A 21640-nucleotide genomic window follows, 5' to 3' on the forward strand; every position below is an offset into this window, starting at 1 on the left:
TGTTGCAGACCGGACTTCCGGATTTCGTAATTCCAGGGAAAATCTGGGAGCGGGGAAAATCGGGCAGTTACGGTTCCTATTCCTGTTATTCCTGCTTTTGATGCCTATGAATCAAATGTGGGAAAAGTGTGCTTTTCAGACAATCATCACAACAATAAAAGAATTAGAACACTTTTTCAACAAGATACTGTTACTGTACTTCATGTGGTCTCATACTGGAATGGTAATTTTGATGGTATTCTTTGGAAAAGAGTTTGTTCCTTACCATATAAATATCTTTTAAGGAATAAGGTGAGAGAGGTATTATTTAGGCTGCTGCATAAATACTACCCGGTCAAACTTTTTCTTTCTTCCAGACTTAAAAAGGACATTGACCAGCTGCTCTTTTTGTAACTCCACTCCTGAGACAATTGTGGATTTGTTTTGGTCGTGTTTCTATACTGAAAAATTCTGGTCAGATGTTCTTGTCTTTATCTAAACTTTGTTTAATGAGTTTTACTTACCCTTTGAAGATATTCTTTTTGGGATCTTTGATTACAAGAAGGAGGCGGATGACAAATATTTAATAATAAATTTTATTTTTATATTTGCCAAATTTTACATTCATAAATGTAAATTTAGTAACTGTAGACCCCTCTTCCCCGTTTTCAAAATTGACATTTCAAAGTATTTAGACAGTATTAAGTTTTCAAAAAATACTAAGGCTGTTAAATTATTGCATCTGTTTGAATCTTTTGATATAGATTGTTAGTTAAGTCTGCTATGCTCCTTTGCTCGTGAGTTATTTATTTATTTTTTTGTGTATTTCCCTTTTCTTATAATAGTATGTTTCTATTTACCATTGTTCTTGTGTCCCTTGTCCATGTTCTGTATTTGTATTTCTGTTCATCAAATGAGGATGGGAGTCGCGTTCAAACTCCTACTGCTTCATTGGGCGGCAACTTTATGTATGAATACGAGTGAAACAATACAAAACAAAACAAAAAAATAAACCTAACCCAGAAACAAAGGAATACAACAAGACAGATCCAAAAATAAACGCCATAGTATAAACTCGACATAGCTACTACGCATCTGACTGTCGTATAATGCTTCAAGTGGTCATTATCAAGAAACATTGGGTTGGCCAATTCAATTCAATGAGACTTTTTCTGCAGCATTCTGAGGAAACATCATAATTCTTGATAATGACTGAATTATCGCTTAAAAAACTAATACCCGCAGCCACTGGCAACGGGTTTTGTGCTTCTGATTCACATCTTTCATATCATTCCGCAAGCAGTCCGTTCACTTGTCATAATGGTAGCCTAACACACCTTCAACTTTAAAGTTCTATTTGCTGAAGGACAATTTTTCTCAGCGGAAGCCACGAAACAGCAATAAAAGTTCTAATGAAATATTGTGTGAAGTTTCTTTTTTCATTTTGGCAAGAAACCGTATAATAAGCAGGATAATGTAGAGTCCGCCGGTCATTACTGAAAAATAAATCCCTTCAGAGGGACACAAGACTCTTGCGCTGCGCGTCGGGGTCCTGTTCGTCCTGTCTGGATTTATGTTTCGATATGACCGGCGGACTATACACTCTCCCTTACTTATGTCTCTTCGAAGTGTTGCACAAGCCAATACCCCAAACCTCCCTATGCTTCCCCTTTTCTCTTTGCAAAATTATTCCCCAAACACTATAATACTGAAATGAATTCTTTCACCTTACTTCATAGTAAAAACTCATCAAATAAATCTGAATCATGGTTGTATAGCCTACCAGTCACAAGAGTAAGTGTAATTATAATAAGTCGTCACAAGTGTCATCACAAGTATCGATTGTAGCTTAAACAGCCTTCATAGTACTGTTTGCTGTCATGCCGTAATTAAAGACAAGACATTTAAATATTATTTTATTGTAGCAAATTGAGACGGATTGCAACATGTAGGCTACATTTCTTGCAGCACTTTAATGATTGTACAATGGTTATCAGAAGATCAAAATGAACACACATAGCTTTCTTAGGCTTTTACTGTACATATCGTCTTGAAACTTGCATGCATTCTTTCTCCGCGGTCTCGAGTTCATGGCTGCTATAACTTCTGCGAACCACCAGATGTCACTGTGCGTTCTGTCGTCTGTCTTGATGCTTCGAAGCTACGGATCTTGTTTTTTTTTTTTTGGCACAATCAAGAAGAGAGGGCTTTGTCCGCCCACCCCTAGGGTTTGGCTTGCTGCTGAATTGTGTACCTATGCAGACACGCAAGCAGAGCAGCACAGTGAACATTGGTATTCTGAACCCAGGAGGGAACAAGAACCAGTGCATCAAGTTGACTATGTTCAGAATTCTCCAGTATTACCTTTCATGAGTTATTTGAAATATATATAGCATTATTACTTGCCACATGTCATTGCTTTGACATGCCTCTATAATACCCAGTGTTTGTCAGTATGGAAGAAGTGGATCGCGACATTGCAGTTGTTGGTATTGGGTGCAGCTTTCCAGGAGGTATGTATTGCTAAATACCTTTACATAGTCTTGAAGCTTCAGATTAATTTACTTAATCATACTATAAAGATCTGACTATGGCAGTGCTTGTCTCATATTCTTCCAAAATACATACACACCCAAAATCTTTTACAGTTTAATTTTAAGTCTCGAATTTGTGCCAATTTATGTGCTTTATACATGTGTGATCTTGTACTGTATGATAGCCTGTAAAAGTACATTATTTTGTAAATCATCAATTCAGGTGAGGGTCTAGACAATTTCTGGAAGGTTCTTGTGGAGGGAAGGAATTGTGCTGTAAAAATTCCAGAGGAGAGATTTGACTCAAAATACTGGTATGACCCTGATGACAACAAACCTGGAAAAGCAAGGACCTCAAAGGCTGCCTTAATTGATGGGTAAAGACCTGAACAATTGTCTTTAATATGATATATACATTCATGCATGCATAAATGCATTTTCTTTTTTAATTCTATTTATTTATTCATATTTTCTTTTTTTACTGTGTAGGTTCAATGAATTTGATCAAAAGTTCTTTGGCATCATGGATGCTGAGGCAACACAAATGGACCCTCAGCACAAAATTTTGTTACAGTGTACTTACAGAGCTTTGGAGAATGCAGGACTCCCTTTAGAGAAGGCTAATGGAACCAGCACAGGAGTGTTCTTAGGTAATTTCACCACTTTTTTTATGCTTCTGTTGCGGCTCTTCCAAAATCACAACAAATGTATATTATATTTGCATTATAAGACCAAAACAAAAAAATTATGTCATGGGCTGAAGTTCTGGACGCATTTGCGGATTAGCTCAGAATTTATTAGAATGAAACAAGGTGAAACAAAGTACTTGGGAATTTATGGGTTTCAGGATTCAAACTTCAGGTTAACACAACACATTGATAGCATAATTCCACACAACTGAAGAAGGGAAAACTAGGAGTATTTAAACTGAACAGAACAAGACTAAACTAACCAAAAACAGGTGGAACTAGTGAACTGCTAAGAATTATGTATAAATTTAACATAAAACTTCCACCAGAGGGGGAAAGAGGAAACCAAGACGTGACAAGTGACTTATTGTTAATATCTGATAAACCATTAAATATTACAAAGCTCTACACTATTTGCAGCCTTGAACATGCAGTTTAAACATTCACATATTGATGGTGATTGTGTCTGATGAATTTGCCTGGTCATTTTCTGATGCAGTATGTTACCTTTTTCCAGCAACGTACATTTTTAATGAATACCCTTGTTGAGAGGTGGCATTTTGATTTTTATTCTAAGTTCAGATTCTGTCTCTCTGAGGCATAGGTTCTTATCTGCCACAAAAAAGCTACTATAATGCAGAGCCCAGGAAATTATTCAGGACAGCAGCGAATCACCTGTAAATTTAGATCTATGTAAACTTAACAGTTTTCTTCATAGAACATGTTGGAACCACCCAAACTTTTAACTCTTTACAAGATAAAACTGAAGGTTTATATTGAATCATGAATATTCACAGAAGTACGACAGTAGCATGAAAACTGTATGTGACAAAATTCAAATATGAAACATTTTTAAATACTGTACTATCATTTATCACTATTAGTTTCATTACTCAAAACACAGCAAAAAAATAAAGCATTCATTTTCTTTGTTTAGGTTTGATGAACAGAGACTTTGAGCTTCACTCAATGAATGCAAATCCAATTGCTATCAATCACTGGACTGGAACTGGATCTGCCATGAGTATAGCTGCCAACCGGATATCTTACATTTTCAACTTTACTGGACCATCCTTGGCCATTGACAGTGCATGTTCCTCCTCTCTTGTTGCCCTACACTTAGCATGTCAGGCCATTAAACAGGGTAATGTTCATATGTTCTTTATTTTTTGTTTTTTTGCAGTCACACTCTTAGTTTTTTCATGTATCACGAAATTGGGGTGGGGGTTACATCTATCTATCGATCTATCTATCTATCTATCTATCTATTAGGGGTGGAGCCAAATCCGAATACGGTATTTGGCAAAGCACAAATTGTAATTTTTACAAATATTTATTTCGTACAAATATTTTAAAAATTATTTGTTTTCGGGAAGAAAAAAAATGGCAAATAGCTGGTGTTCTTCATTACGACGGAGTATTAGGGCCACATTGAGGGAAACAAATTCTGAGATTTCGAGAATAAGGTTGAAATATTATGACAATAAAGACATAATCTTCTGAAGATTATGATCAGAGGAGGATCAGAAGAGCGGAATACCCGACCGCCTTTAGAGATGAAAATTGCTCTGGCTACGATTCTCAGTTTCTGTCTACAACTGTGACTCTTATTTAATGAAAGTGCATGGACTTTATAAACGAGTACATTCTTCTCCTGAATAACGAGTTTTATAGTAGGCTATTGGGCTGCGTTCTCACCGATTACAATGCCTTAACAATGAAAGCAATAACTTGGGGCTAAGCAGCGAAGGCTCCCATTGTGTTTCTATCTTTTCTTCATCATCTTTTTCTTTTTCTTCTTCTAGCTAGGGTGTTTTTGGCAGCCCCTAGTTCTGTATGGTAAAAAGTTGTGAAATTTGGCACACTGATTGGGGACGGTCCCCTGATTATCCTTACCTTCTTACTGTGAGGTTTCATGTCTGCAGCTTGAACTCTCTAGCGCCACCAACAGGTCAAAGTTGAAGTAGATTTATGCACATGACTTTTGCACTGTAAGTCTGATTTTGAAAAATGAGGTATCGTTGGATTCCTTGGGTCAAGTCAAGTTCAACGCACCCACTGGCAGCAATTTCGCCATATTGGATTTTCCACTATGTTGGATTTTTTCAAAAAGTGGTGATTTTTCACTAGTCCTTGGACAAACTATGTCCGATCTTCACCAAATTTGGCACAGACAATGTTCAGACCAAGGCTCACTAAAGTTATCAAAAGGATTTTTGATTTTTGAAAGTGTTTGTCCATCACAGCAAATCGAAATCGGCGGCAAAGTCGTCAAACAGGAAGTGAGCTCATATTTCAGCAACGCTTTGGCGTATTGACACCAAGCTTGGTGCACTGACTCAAGACTCTTTCCAAAGGGAGTCCAGAAGAAATTGCCTCATTTTACCACTTGGGGGCACTATGCTAAAACAAACAAACAAACAAACAAACTTTTTGCTCATTACTCTTCCTATCCCTGGTCGGTAAGGGCCAACGCCAAAATCTTCAGACAAAAGTCAGTACGCTCTTCCGCCATTTTCGATGCACAATATATTGTAAACAAAACACCGCGATTTTCGCAGTGTACTTTCTGTGTCATGTCCTGCCTCCTGCACGGTGTACCCAGGTGCCATCATCATGATGCATCATTTAAAAAGTGAGCTTTGTTTTCAACTAACTGTGACGTGACTATCCGTGTCAAAATAAGCCATTACATACGCACGTGTTTAAAATGACTGAACAACAAAAACATGAAGGGATTTATGGTATCTTGTTATGCAGAGAAACAGTTTCTGTTCATACTGTAGAGACACATACTGTATAATGTATGATTCGTCATGTTAGTCATTTAATCTAACATGTTTGATCAACTTTGCATGCTGGGAAGTATGGAGGAAGCTCGTGACCTCTAGTTAGTTTAGAGTTGTTTATTGGTTTCAGTGTGGATTAGAAACTCAGTGTTAGTTTTAAAATGATTTTCTTTTCAATGTTGAGTATACATGTATACAGGTTATACATGTTTATTGCTGGGTTTATGAAAACCATAAACCAATATTACATTTAAATGCTCATAATTATTATAATAGTTTACTGAATAACACTTATATTAACATTTTAATATCCTAAAATTAGGAGTGAAAAAAACAAAAAAACAAACAGGATTGTGGTATGCTTCCACTGCAGCGAATTTCACTTTTTGAGATGGCGAATTCTCAACTTTGTGCAAATGAGAACCATGTGAGTACCACTCTGTTCAGCGTGTGATGTGTTTGGTACGTGATGTTCTCTAGAGAGGTGGGAGTAACAAAAAAGTCCGACCAAAATGGCAGAGGCTAAAGACTACATGTAGTATTAAAACATGTATATGATTAAAAGATGTATGGGCAACCATTGTGTCTACATCAACATGGGTTGTTGTTTACATGTTACATGAAATTAGTTGGGGCCAGAGCAGTAGAAAAAACTCTCTCATTGATTCTGGTCAGGGCAGATAGACCAGTGCAGACCTTTAAGCACTCGAACATTTGAGCGAGGTGACTTGCTTGCTGTTTTTGGGACCATGCCCCCAGAATGAAATTTCGCAGGGCAAAACTCGTGAGGTGTTTCGCTCTTTGGAAGCCTACAGTTATGCTTATTTCCACTGTTATTTGAATACAAATACAAATACAAACAACTGTGCTGCCTCAACAAATACAGATACAAATAGAAATACCGGGCTCTCTGCACATCCCTATATATAGGGTCATTCCGTGTCAAATCAGGTAACGTTGTTGCAGCACCGTCTCAGATTTTGTTCAAACCTTGTCTATATCATGAATGGATCCCAAAACCAAGGCCTATAAAATATTTCTGTTCAAATTCTATGTTTTCATATTTTTCAACCCTTGATATTTTGTCATTTTTATAGCCTCAGAAATGCCTGATCTAGGAAGCCATGTTTGGGCATTAATAATTTGACAAGTATTGTTCCTAGCCTCATCATGGAAGACAAGCATGTTTTCTGTATGCCAAAACCATTAAAAGCCTGTACTGCCATTTTATTTTTGTAAGGCCCTAGATCTGGAAAAAGTGCAGAATTCCTAAACGAGGGTGACATTTAGAGTGCTGCAAACCCACATTTTTGCACCAATATCATATCAATCATTATTTTTTCTTCAAATACAATCTTTTATTAATTTTGTGCCAATATCTTAGGTCTCTACCACCAATGGACATGAAGATATTATGAATAAAACAAGGCATGGTAGCATATTTTGGTCATTTTCATAGGACCAAAATGGTATGTCGGGTAGCTAGAAGGAACATAAAAATGTACATGGAAACTGCTTGATGTATAGTTATTAAGGGTGCAAAGTGCCAATGTCCTTCCATTTTTCCTTCATACAAAAATAGACACAGATTTGAGAGATATTTTACCTATGGCAGAAACACATCCATTTCAGGATTACATTTTTTTGCCTCAATATCTCCATGAATCAGTGAATAATGGAACATAGGGATACCACTTATCAAGAAAACACCAAGCATGTACCCAATTCAGTCCTGTTGTTCAAGTTATATGTTATCACATGTTATTACATCACATGTAATTTCTAGTACATAATTTGTTACAGTGCACATCATTTTCAATGAAGTTATTTGATTTTTTTTTTTTATTGAATGTCTTATCCTTTCTTAAATATGGGATGTAAAACTTAACCACACCATTGAATATAGCATCTATCAGACTTAATGCCTTTTTCCATAATGAGGCCCTGATAGTCAAGAATACAGCTTGCATTAATGACCTATTGTAAAATGAGGCTCTAGAAAACATGTTTTTCTTTACTCCAATCAATATTTCAGAGGCTGGGACACATATTAGGGACAATAAGCTTCTTCATTATGGACATTTTTTTTCCTACAAGTAAAACAATGCCTTTAACTATGCACAATTATCTGTGAAGGGAACATGGACTAAAATGTTCAACTAGATGCAGCTGAACTGAAATACAAAATAACTCATCCGTTCATTCATTCATTTTCTAAGCCGCTTATCCTAAGTAGGGTCGGGGGGGGGGGGGGGGGGGGGGGGGGGGGCTGGAGCCTATCCCAGTGTTCACTGGGCAAAAGGCAAGGAAACATCCTTGACATGTCACCAGTACATCGCAGGGCAGACACACAAACAAACACATTCACACACACATGTAGACACGGGGAGAACATGCAAACTCCACACAGAAAGGACCCTGGCCACCCAGCCGGAAATCGAGCACAGAACCTTCTTGCTGTGAGGTGACTGCGCTGCCCACAAAAATAACTGAATGTATATAAAAAAAGCTTGCAAGCAAAGACTGATGTTTGTGTTTACAAGCTCAGTTTTGATAGAGGATTTTCAAATCAGCCCTGCTTCTATGCTTACATAGCCTTTCCAGCAATTTATTGGCAAATTTGTTACATTTCTTTCTTTTCCCAAAGAACTCAAAAACAATACATGAACCATAATACTAATGAATACATAGTGAAATAACTAATGACATATATGAAATATACAAAATGCATACATATGTAAAAAAACATCAAAATAACAGTTTGGAAATTGTTAAGAGCAACTGTACACTTAAACTATACCTCTGTCTACTCTCAACAGGTGATTGTGAGATGGCTCTTTGTGCTGGTGTTAGCTGTATTCTTGAACCTCAAATATTCGTTGCTCTCAGCAAAGCAAAGATGATTTCTCCTGAGGGCACCAGCAAACCGTTTTCCAGAAGAGCTGATGGCTATGGCAGAGGAGAAGGTTGTGGTGTTGTTCTTCTGAAACCACTTAAGCAGGTAGTCTTTTTTTGCTCTTTTGAAAGAAAAGTGTCCTGCAGGGAGATGGAGGATGCAGTTTATGGTGATAAAACATAAATAAGGTTAAAGAGGAAGGAAAAGCAAATCAATAAATATCACTTATTGAACGTAATTTTGAATGTTTTCACAATGGCTTGGAGTAACTTAAAGCCAAAAAGTTCACAGTGGAAAGTTATTAAATAGATTAATTTAAAAAGGTCTTCATTAAAAGTACTCTGTTCAGTTTCTCTGTATAGTATCAATGCATGCTTAAGGGACACCTTTTACATTAAACATGTATGGTCACTTGAAACAGAGAGAAATAATTGAGAAGATGGGCTTAGGGGGCAAATGAGTATTCAGTTCTCATTGCTTTAATTAGTTTAATAAATTCAGTACCATATTATGTCAAGGTTGATACAGTGGGGGAAATAAGTATTCAACACATCACCAATTTTTTAATTCAACATATTTCCATTGCAGTTATTCACATGACATTTAGACCAGACATTGATATTAACTCAATAAAACTACACAGCTAAAGAAATTGTAACACTCCAATCCATAAATAAAGTTATGTGCAATAAAGGGGAATGATACAGGAAAGAAGTATTGAACACGCTAACTGAAATTTATTTAATACTTGATGGAGAAGCCTTTGTTTCCAATGACAGCTTCAAGACACCATTGTTTTTTTTATGAGAATAAGACATTTAATAGCATATCATTTTCATTCATTCATTTTTTAAATAATTAATATATAGAACAAGCTTATAGATAATGCATTTATAAGTGCATGGAGAGAAAAGAGAACAGACACTGATCGTACATTCACTTTTCATGTCAACACCACATGAAGCAGATGAATGATTTTTTTTCCGAAGTGACAGCAAAGGCCACTAAAAACACTGCGGCCACTGTGCCTAAACAGGCAAATATGAACAATGCAGTTTTACTGAAGTGAACTCGACTGACCTGCTATACTCTAGTCTGAACTCAAGCCTTCCTCCTGGTCCACATGGATTTAAACTGGGTGCTTGCTTGTGCCGCTGGCTGATAAACATTATCAGTATTACTTATTTGTCTTTCATCCTCCACCGCATCAGTCCCTCTTTTTTCACCTTGTTTATCAATGCCATCACAATTATTACACTTTTTAAAGAAACTTTGGACACTCAGCTGTTGTGACATTTTGCAATACTATTTAGCAATTTAACCTATCAGTGCTAACGCCAGCTACATAATGAGGTCATGAACATGAGATCAAAGACAAGACTAGACAATAGCTAATTAATATGCACACTCAGGTGGACGGGGTGTGAATTACTTAAAGCTATGGTAGATCGCCCTCAGCGTTCTAATCTGTCAAAATGACGAACGGCCTCCAGATTTTTCCGCCATTGTTAAAAAGTATTCAATCAATGACAGAAAATATTCGGTTAATGCCAGCTCAGGTGGGGAGTCTCTTTAGCCGTATGTTTTGGATCCTGCTGAAAGGTCCACCTGTGTCTCATGCTTATCATCCTGGTGGATGGCAACAGATTCTTCTCAAGAATTTCCCGGTACATGGCACTGTTAATCTTCCCTTCTGTATTTTGGATTCCACCAGTAACATGTGAAGAGAAACAGCCCCCTACCATGATGCTTCTGCCTCCAAACTTCACTGTATGTATGGTATTTTTAGAATCATAGGCAGAGCCATTTCTCCTCCAAACATGGCATGTCATATTGTTGCCGAGAAGTTAGAATTTTGTCTCGTCCGACCTGACTACATATTCTCAGTAACCTACAGGCTTCTCCAAATGTTCTGTAGCAAACTTCAAACGAGCTTCAACGTGCCTTTTCTTCAGTAATGGAGTCTTCTGGGGTGATTGCGAATGGAGACCATGGCAGTGGAGTGCATTGCCTATTGTTCTCTTTGTGTGAACTACTCTGCTCAAGTGGTCCTTGGCTATTGGGCTACTCTTCTGACTAACTTTCTGACTGCCCAGTGGTGCTTATAGGAATATTTAGGAGTTGAGAAATGACCAGTGCCATTACTATGCTGCTCAACAATCTTGTTGTGAAGGTCTTGGAAGAGCTCTTTGCCTCTAGCTGTTATGAGATATTTCTTGCAGGAAAGCTTGGCGACAAATGATGTTTACTTGCATTCAGAGGTGGGAAAACCTTTTTCAAAGCGTGGAAGTAGGGCTAATTACCCACCAACGTGTACTAACTCAGCTGATTGTAATTAGCACATTTGAGCTTATTAGTGGCATAAGCTGGGGTTTAGTGCTTCTTCTTACCATGTTCAATACTTTTTTCCTGTGTCACTCCACTTCATTGCAAGTTTTTTTTATGGATTGGAATGTTACAGTTTCTTTAGCATTGTAGTTTTATTGAATTAATACAAATGTCTAGTCTAAATTTCAGGTGAATAGCTGCAGTATAAATATGTTGAATTAAAAAACTGTTGATGTGAATACTTATTTCCCCCACTGTATTTTGTTTAAATAGCAAGCGGATGAAATCATGGTCTGATACTTCAGTATTCCTTTGGATTTTCACGAGAGTCACTTTACCTACATCAGTTTTATTTCTTTGATCCTTTTAGCATATTATGCATTGGAGATATACATTAATTGCACTCTGCTTGGCTGATTAAAGGGCTTCACAGTTTAATTTAATAGTCAGAAAAATGTTCAACCATCAGCACATGGCATCATCTTAGATTGGATTTTCCTCAGGTGCACTATGCACTAGGATTGCAAATTTAAAGGGATCTTCTTGATCAACAGTAGCTAACATTAATGAACAATTAACTGATTATTCATTAACACCCCCACACACGCATGATATTGACATCAAATGCGCAAGTAATACATTTCTCAGTAAAGGACTTTATTGAACAAATAGGCCTACCTTTTCAATTCCGCTATTAAGTACATTAACAACAGTAGTGGCCGGTGGCTAATTTCATGGAGGAGGCAGACTGCGCAACATGCATGCATGCATGTGCACATGCACAGACACAGACACACACATACACACACACATGGTCTAGTTCTTGTAAGAGCTTGCACACACACACACATGCATGGTCTAGTTCTTGTAAGAGCATCCCACTACAGGATCTAAATAAGTGAAGGCTCAATCAGCTGACCTCAGGAAAATGGCCTGCTTGTTCAAAGGAACACATGCACAGCTCTCACGCGCAGACTCAACTCAACACAAATATCATCTGACCTCTGCACCTAGGATACCATTGTCAATTAAAGCCAAAAATAGCCAACACACAAAGACAAGCATAAGATTATGCATCATAATGAAAGCACTGGCCATTAAACTGAGCATTACAATCTGAACATATGAAAGACTGAAAAATAATGCATCTGGCCACAGCAAGCCAATGTGATTATGGATAATGTTCAGTTTAGGAGCTGGTCTTCTGTTATTTTTTATTCGTAGCTTGTGTTCAAATTTTAATTTCCAAAAGTTATTGGCAAGTAGGTATTGCAGTATTTCCCCCTCTGTTATTTGGCGTTCCTTTGAACTAGCTTTATCAGGCTACTCAATTTATATCACAACAGTGAAATTAAAAAAAGTTGAATTGTGATTGGTCAAAAAGTAAGGCCAGCCTCCACTGAGCTTTTTCTAATGATGTTGGAGTTACAGAATTTTCCTTGACAATTCTGAATTTTCCTTGACAATTCTGATTGGTTATTTTTTTTCTCAAGGGAGGCAAGCAGTTTTCATTGTATTAGGCCTCCCTTGATGGCTGGTTAGATCTCACACAGTAAGGCCAACTAGAGCCCAACGATAAATTGGCGTGCCGATTATTATTGGCTGATATGAGCTACTTGCAGATAAATCAGTATCGGCGTTTATAACGGCCGATAAATGACAATTAAAAAAGAAATAGAGAGACGGAAGATGGATCCTTCAACCATGTTATGACATTCATGTGAGCCATGCCTGGTTTTGCTGCAGCAACGTGAAAGCCGGTACAGTCAATGAAACATCAAAATTACGTTTAACGTTATTGAATTTTAGTGGTGTAGGCTAAGCTGTTTACAAGCTTGATTGTAGGTTTATTTATGAAACAGTGTGGCAGTTCTAGCAAGTAAACAAACAACGGTTCCATCATTTCTCCCTTGTCACTTCTAAAATTCTCTGTTAAGATAGCTTACAGCAGCTTATACTAATGCCATGTTTATCAATGGAAGACCGCTAACATTGATGAGCAGTTAAATTATAGCATTCAACTAGTTCTGCCTAGATGAAGCAATGGTAAACATATCTGTGACTCGCATGCCTGTAGTTACAGTCGGTGCATTGTAAATGATTAAGCCAGAGGTGACACGTAAATAAACATGAGCTGAACAAGTATCTAACATGGCTTGGTGGCCAAACAAAGTTATCTAGTTTCTCTTTCAAACGTGTAGTGTGAAATCCCTAAGTCGCAAGTCCTCAATATGACATGACTACAGTCATTTAGTATTAGATGCATTCAGCAGTAATGTTTTCTCTAGGTCACTGTATCAGTTTACTTCATTATTTATCATATCTACTAATCTATTTATCATATCTACTTTTGTTAAAAGTACTGTTTATGACAACAAAACAAGTTTATTTTTAAACTGCATTATGTCATGTTATCTCGGTAAGGACTCTTAAATAACTACACATAACAAATGTTAGAGAAAATCTTTGTTCATGTTATGTGTTTCTGAAAAAAATGGAATATCAGCTGAAATATCATTATCAGCTACTTAAATCATCAAATATCGAAATTGGTATCAGTCTGAAAAATCCTGTATTGGTCAGGCTCTAACCACACAACGAAATCTGGCAATAACCTGGATGAAATTGCAATATTTTTATTGAACAAGTACACAGAGAATCTCAAACTAAATGGTGCTTTACTGTCATCACGTATAACGTTGTTCTTTTTTTCTTCTCAAATTTCAGAGGAGGCATTGCCTCCCTTGCCTCCTCTGATGAGCCACCACTGATTAACAATGATCGCGTTTGCACAAGTCAGGCATAATGTAGCAATAGGCGATATCGTGCTTGTGAAGATTAGCCTCCAGATGAGATGCAATATCCTGGCTTGACAAAGTTCATTTGTCCACGGAAACCTTCACTGACAGCTGTACTCAGTGGCATCATATCTTTAACAATTATATCGCATACTAGTCTTGTGACTTCGATAGCTTGCCTATCATTGCAGTTCCTCCTAGCCAATGCAACAGTAATGGTTGGTGTAAATCCACTGGAACTTTCGCCTGTCAGTAAGGTTGTATATCGGCCTTTTAAATGATACACAAAAGGACTTGTGGTATTAAACCTAAGCACAGTGTCACAGTGGTTACAATGAACGTTTTCATTTGTTGCATTAAATGTTCCCACACCACACTCCTCTTTGACTGCTTCATCATAGTAGGCCCACAGACCATAAAAAGAGTAGGCCAACTCGCTGTTACGAAAATGCGCAAGACTTGCAATTTATTCATTTAATTTGAAACTCTTGATCAACTAAATATTTATAGGCAAATTTTTAATCGTCGATTAATCGTTAACAACTCTACTATGCACCCAAATCTATCCTATATGTAAGCTTGAATAGTGAGAGAGGTTTATTGTTTCCAGTTGTGGCAACTGAATTACATTCTATTCTAAAATCCTTTTCCTATTACAGGCTTTAAGAGACTTCGATCATGTGTGGGGAATTATCAGCAAAACTGCCTTAAATCAAGACGGCCACTCAGTCACTCCAATAACAAAGCCATCAATGGTACAGCAAGAGGAGCTACTGAGCAGAATTTACCCTACAAAGACTGACCGTGTAAATGTCCAGTATATAGAAGCCCATGGAACTGGAACTCCTGTAGGAGATCCCATAGAAGCAGGTAGCATCTCTAGAATCCTTGCCAAAGCCAGACCTCCAGGATCAGGACCCCTCTACATTGGTTCTGTTAAGAGTAATTTTGGACACACAGAATCTGCCGCAGGAATGGCAGGACTGATTAAGATACTGTTGATGATGAAACATGAAACCATTGTCCCTACAGTCTTCTATTCAGAGGACAGTTCTAGTATAGATGCTAAAGCTCTTAACTTGAAAATCCCCACCAAAGCAGTGAAATGGAAGAATAAAGGTAGTATTGTCAGAGTTGCAGGGATCAATAACTTTGGGTTTGGAGGTACAAATGCACACGCCATTGTAAGACAACATAAGTACATGCAGGATCCAAAATCTTGCAAACAGAAATCAAAGCAATTCTTTGTGCTTTCTGCAGCCTCAGAAAAGTCCCTTGTGATGATGATTCAGGACACAGCAGAGCATATACATTCAGGCAGCACGGCAGACCTACAAACCCTGGCATATACATCAGCATGTAGGAGAAGCCACTTCAAACACAGATACAGGAAAGCATTCCTAACCTCATCTCTGACAGATTTAAAAGAAAAGCTTACTTCTGTTCTGAACAAAAAAATAGGTGCATCTAAGCCAGACCCAAAGTTAGTTTTTGTGTTTTGTGGAAATGGTGTTACCTACAGAGGAATGTGCAGACAGCTTCTGAAGGAGGAACCTCTTTTCAGAGATAAAGTGAAAGAGATTGAGGCTCTTTTTCAGAGCTACAAAAGCACAAACCTACTTGAAAAACTAGAAAGTGATTCTGATGAGAGCGATGACTTTTCAAAACCAGAGGTTATCCAACCTCTCCTCTTCACTATTCAGGTTGCTATTACCAGCCTTCTGAATCACTGGGGTGTCAGGCCAGATGCCATTCTCGGGCATTCTGTGGGTGAGGTTGCAGCTGCTCATTGTTCTGGTCTGTTGTCTCTTGAGGATGCAGTAAAAGTGATCTATCGCAGGAGTCTTCTGCAGAGCAGGGTCACAGGGGGAAAGATGTTAGTTGTTAGTAACATGGCTGTGTCTGAAGTCTTGAAACTCCTCCCCTCTTACTCAGGAAATATCTGCTTAGCTGCTTACAACAGTCCCCAGTCCTGTACCCTTTCAGGAGATGCAGATGCTATTTTTAGTCTGCACAGAAAGCTGAGCAACTCGGTCAACAGTCAAAAGCTGTTCCTCCATGTCTTGGATGTTCCTGCAGCCTATCACAGCCATATGATGGATCCCATCCTGTTGAATGTAGAGGAGAGCATAGGCAGCCTACAAGAGAACAATCTGGTCACCGAATTGCTTTCAACCGTCACAGGAAAGAGGTTCTGCCCTCCAGATTTTGTTGATGGCAAATATTGGGCAAAAAATATCAGGGAGCCAGTAGCATTTGAACAGGCAGTGAAATCAGCAGTTGAGGACAAGAAGAATGTGATTTTTGTTGAGATAGGCCCAAGGAGAGCCTTGCATAGGAACATCATAGAAACACTGGGAAAAGACACAACAGTATTGAGCTCAGTCCAACCTGATAAAGATTATGAGGCAATGCTCACTCTTGTCTCAAAATTATTTGAATTTGGTGTCAGTGTAGACTGGGACAAGTTCTATATTGGTTTTGAGGCACCACCAGCAGATCTCCCCAGATATCACTTTGACACAGTAAAGAAACCAATTTCTGTTCAGTATGCACCACAACATGCTGAAAGCAACCATCCAGTGCTCACACAAACAGGAAAAGGTGGCAATGAATTCACCTGTGATTTGTCCTCTGAGTCAATATCTTACATAAGTGACCATAAGAATAATGGTGTTGCCATCATTCCTGGGTTCTTGTATGCTGAACTTGGCCTGGCAGCTTTCATGGCCAGTGCCAAACCCAAGGTGCCACTCAGCACCCTGAAGCTCAGTGTGAGATTCCAAAGTCCATTTCTGTTCACGCAAAACTCCACTGAGATGAAAGTAAAACTTGAGTCAGCAGGAAATGAGACCACATTCAAAATATACTCAAACACAGCAACTTTTGCTGCCGGTACCATAGAGTATCAAAAGGGAAGGCTGGTCGAGGTATCTCATATCTCATTGGAATGTGTATATGAGAGATGCAAATCTGTGGTGAGTTCTGATGAACTGTACAAAAATCTCGATCTTGGAGGTTTTCAGTATGGCTCTGTGTTCAGGAACAAGTCAGATGTTCATTATGGCGAGGAGTTCAGGGAAGCCATTTCACATATAACTGTCCCTGAGGAGTTGCTGCCCCAGTTGCATGAGTTTTACATTCACCCTGTAGTTTTGGACTATCTGATGCAGATGACACTGATCACAGTTAATGGATCTCAGGTGAAGCCCAGCTTCCCCTCAGGAATTGGTAGCATGACTGTTGTCGATCACTTACAAGATGAGATGGTTATTTATCTGAAAGCCATTGAGGTAACACCTGAGTATTTTGAGGTGTGTGGTTGCTTCACAGACAAAGAAGGCAGAGTTTTGGTTGAGCTCAAGCATATAATGGTGAAGTATCTTGGGGGCCATTCTAATGTTGTTGAAGAAAACTTCTATCACAATGAGTTCAGTGTAGTCTCTGAGAATATTCGTTCATCCAATGATTGCAGAGCTTTGGTCTTTGCTGATCAGTTAGGAGTTTCCAAAGCTTTACAGAGACACTTAAGCCCTGCATCAAGATACATTTCACCTAAGCATAGCAAGACGCTACTGCAGCATGGCTTTGCAGGATTTCTCACAGCACTTAATATTTCTGATGTCAAGAAAAACTTCCAAGAGATCATCTTCTTGTGGGGCACAGAACAGCTCACCTCACATGAAACGGAAGCCATTATAGAGAATTTTACAAGTTGTTGTGAGAATTTCCGTATGATTACTGCAGCACTGAGGGCAATGAATTTTGCAAACTCCATTAGAGTAGTGACTTGTCAGTCTGCAGAGAACACTGTAAACTGCATCAGTCCTGGATTCTCTCTGTGTGGCATGACAAGAGCGTGTGCTGCAGAGATGTCAAATCTCTCTTTCCAGCTGATAGATATCAGCTCTGTTTCTACAGAGAATATCAAAGCCCTGGCTCAAGTCATCAGTTCATACCCTCCCAGAAAATACCCTGAGTTGGTAGTCAAAGATGGTCAGATTCTTAAACCGTGCATCAGCCGCACCCCAAATCTGTCCATTGTCAGTGCCGAAAGCAGTGTACATTCGCAACCCTGTATGAATTTTGTTTTACAGACAGCTGATCCACACAGAGTGAAAAACTTATCAGCTCTTCCCTCTCGTGTTTTGGCTAACCAGTTTCAAGGGAAAAGCGTCGAAATTCAGCTTAATACAATATGCATTCACTCTTCAGACTACTTTCCAGTCAGTGTCACAGATTTTATGTTTGGTAAGACCATGTACTGGAACAAGCACACGACTCAGAACCACAAGCTTCTGGCACTTGACTTTAGTGGCACTGTCACAGCGGTGGGGAAAGATGTGAGAAATCTTAAAGTGGGAGATCATGTTGTCTCTTGTTACCCTGTGACTGCTTCTAGCAATATTACAATTCCAGAGACTGTTTGTTTCAAAACAAAGCGACTTCCATGGTTGAGGGACGGCCCATGTGCATCATACTGTGCACTAGCTTGGGAGATTTTGCAGAAGGCACTACCCAAGGCAAAACAGCAGAGGAAGATGGGCATTGTCTCTCCTGTGTCAGATTCAAGTCTACTGAAGGTTTTAATCCTCACCGCTAGCAAATCAGGGTGGAATATCATGGTAGGTCCTGAATTTAGAGGACTGCAGAATGAGAACAAGTTTGATGCCTTAGTCTTGCTTCCACCATTTGACAAATCTGTTTTCACAGAAGCTTGCAAGATGACAGGTGTAAAGGATGTTATCACTGTGTGCAAAAACAAGCCATCCTTCCTCACAGAGAACATTTTCAGTCATTGCAATGACAATGTCCGCACGCACACCATTCAGATGTCCAGCATCTTGGATAAAGGCACCCTTAGAGCACACATGCCATACATTTACAAATGGCTAAAGGGAATGTATTTGGATAAAAAGGCTTTAGATATTGCTTTCACTGTCTATCAGAAAGGGACTTTTGAAAGCATTGACTCACCGGCAGTGCAAGAGTCTGAATCGTATTTCAGCTCAAGGACCATGTCTTTGGTGGTTATGAGCAATGGTGATGAAAAGAAAGCATTATCAGAGATCCCATTCATGCACAACCAGAAGCAAATGTTCAAGAAAAACTCTGTGTATATTGTGACTGGCGGACTGTCAGGGTTAGGGTTTGAGACAGTAAAATTCATTGCACAGAGAGGTGGAGGGTACATAATCATTCTCTCCAGAAGAAGTCCCAGTCCTGCTATGCAGGGGGAGATCAACAGTTTAAAAAATCAGTTTGACACTGTCATTGTAAGTTTACAATGTGATGTCTCAGTCCCTGCCCAGGTAGAGAAGGTTGTTGCAGACATTGGACAGAGGTTCCCCACCTGTCCAGTTAGGGGAATCTTCCACAGTGCAGTTGTCCTTCATGATGCACTAATTGAGAATCTCAACAAAGCTCTCTTTGAGAAAGTACTGAGGCCAAAGGTGAATGGAGCTTTGAATCTTCATTGTGCTACTAGGCACTGCAAACTGGATTATTTTGTGTGCTATTCTTCCATCTGCTCTTTCATTGGCAATGCATCGCAGACAAATTATGCGGCTGCCAACTCTTTTCTTGACATGTTCTGTCATTACCGAAGACATCTTGGGCTTGCTGGACAGTCCATAAACTGGGGAGCCCTAAATCTCGGTCTCCTCTTGGACAAGGATCATTTCCAAAAGTTCTTGGAATCAAAGGGCTTGAAGGTCATGGGGGTAAATGAAATTCACCAGAGTCTGGAGAAGTGCCTTCTGTTAAATAAACCTCAGCAGGTTGTTTGCAAGTTCAGTTTCAAAAACATGGAAAACCATGTTCTTTCTCAAAATCACTCCCTGTACACACGCATGTCAGAACTGCTGGAGGAGGCAGCTCTCAAAAAAGCCAAAATGTCAGACAAACAAATTGAAAAACGGTTGGGCACACAAAGTTCTCTTGTTTCTCCCTCTGAATATGTTAAGTCTTTGCTCAGTGAAACACTTGATATCAGAAAAGATGATCTGACAGAAGATGTCTCTCTGTCAAGTTTGGGCATTGACTCAATGCTGGCCATGACTCTACAAAACCTCGTTTTCCAAGAAAGAAATGTAAACATTCCTATCATAAAACTACTTGATCCCAACAGCACAGTGTTAACTTTGGTGACGATTCTGACTGAGGGCAGTGGCAAAAATCTGAATCATGTGGATGATATGGGTTTTGATGGAACAAATGATGCATAACCACAAAACTTGGACTGCATGCATATACAATTAAGTATCATTTTTACATTAAATTTCAGCAATCTTGCAATTGGTTCAAGTGTTGAAAATTGATACTCTTATTTCATTTACTTTATCCTGTAAGATCATTTTGAATATATTACCATCAGTATTAGAAAATTCAGTATTTAATGGTGTAATTTCTTGATGTACTGTAATGTTTTTGCTTGTTTGATTTCATTTTATTTTTTGTAATGCTTTAATCTGTGACAGCTCCATCATTCCTCACTGGTGGAGTCAGCAGTCATATATTTGAAGATTTACTCATGCATGCATTACAGAATTGCTTAGTTGTGGTCCAAACCTCACTGGTGTCATATTAGGAAAAATTACATTTAAATAGAATTAGAAATATCCTATTTGACTAAAGTAGAGAAACACAGAATTGCATATAAAGCAGAAACTGATATGTGAATCATATGCATAGTTAAGATGCACATAAAATGGTAAGTGAGTATGCATGTCCCAATATGTAAAATTCTGTGACTGGCTGAAATCATTATTTACAATAAAGCTCTCTTAACAATGTTGTGGATATTCCTGATGTCGTCTATGTGTCATAGTGTGATATTTTATAAGTTTAAGTGCATTCGTGTGAATCTCCACATTATGAACATGTGCATTAATATAACCACCAATTGCATCTACATAGTTTACTAAGAGAATAAAAATGAAAATTTTAACATGGAATGAAATACAATAAGATTTGTGTTTGGGCATATGAATATATATGTGTGTGGGTGGGTGCTTTTACATGTTTGTACCTGTTTTTGCTGATGACGAACAAGGACGTTTTACTGAAAGCACAGTATATGACTTGGGATACCTTTTCAAGCTGGATTCAAAATCATAGTTACCAACTGTAAAAATGCATTGATGCTTTTCTTGTGAATAAAATATAGTGTTGTTATTAGTAAAACTAAAGTGTTTTTTGGTTGGGTTAGTGTTACGGTGTTAGTTAGTGTTAGTGAATTTAATGGAATGTCCCCAGAATCTAGCTTATGACTTTTGTGTTTGTGCGTGTGTTTGTATAAAATTCCAAAAGGACAGAAACAGAGGAAACAGCTTTGAATAGATCTTAATCTGCCCAAATCTGAAAAATACTCCAAGAATTTAAAATGGATGTTACCCAGATAATGAGCTCAGGGTTTAATGAGATCTCATTCTGAGATCTAAAGTATACAGTCCACTTTGGTGTTGTGACAGTGCCAGCAGTACAGCGCTATCACCATTAAGAGGACACCTTGGATGCATCCGAATAGTCTAAAAAATGATGTCCTACAGGGTTCCTACAGCTTAATACAAGTTAGATTTAGGACTTTTTAAGCCTTTTTTTAATGCCACTTGGAATGAAATTTACA

General features: G+C 38.4%; 1 protein-coding gene across 1 annotated transcript; it reads left to right on the forward strand.

Annotated features, from left to right (window-relative positions):
- Positions 1-2434: 2434 nt before the first annotated feature.
- Positions 2435-20240, forward strand: LOC115806728 (highly reducing polyketide synthase PKS6-like). Its single transcript, XM_030767592.1, has 6 exons — positions 2435-2492; positions 2737-2890; positions 3003-3163; positions 4140-4346; positions 8811-8992; positions 14673-20240. The coding sequence occupies exons 1-6, from the start codon at positions 2435-2437 to the stop codon at positions 20238-20240; spliced, it is 6330 nt and encodes a 2109-aa protein (XP_030623452.1).
- Positions 20241-21640: the final 1400 nt, after the last annotated feature.

Source organism: Chanos chanos, chromosome 3, assembly GCF_902362185.1.
Source record: "Chanos chanos chromosome 3, fChaCha1.1, whole genome shotgun sequence".
Classification (NCBI taxonomy): Eukaryota; Metazoa; Chordata; class Actinopteri; order Gonorynchiformes; family Chanidae; genus Chanos; species Chanos chanos.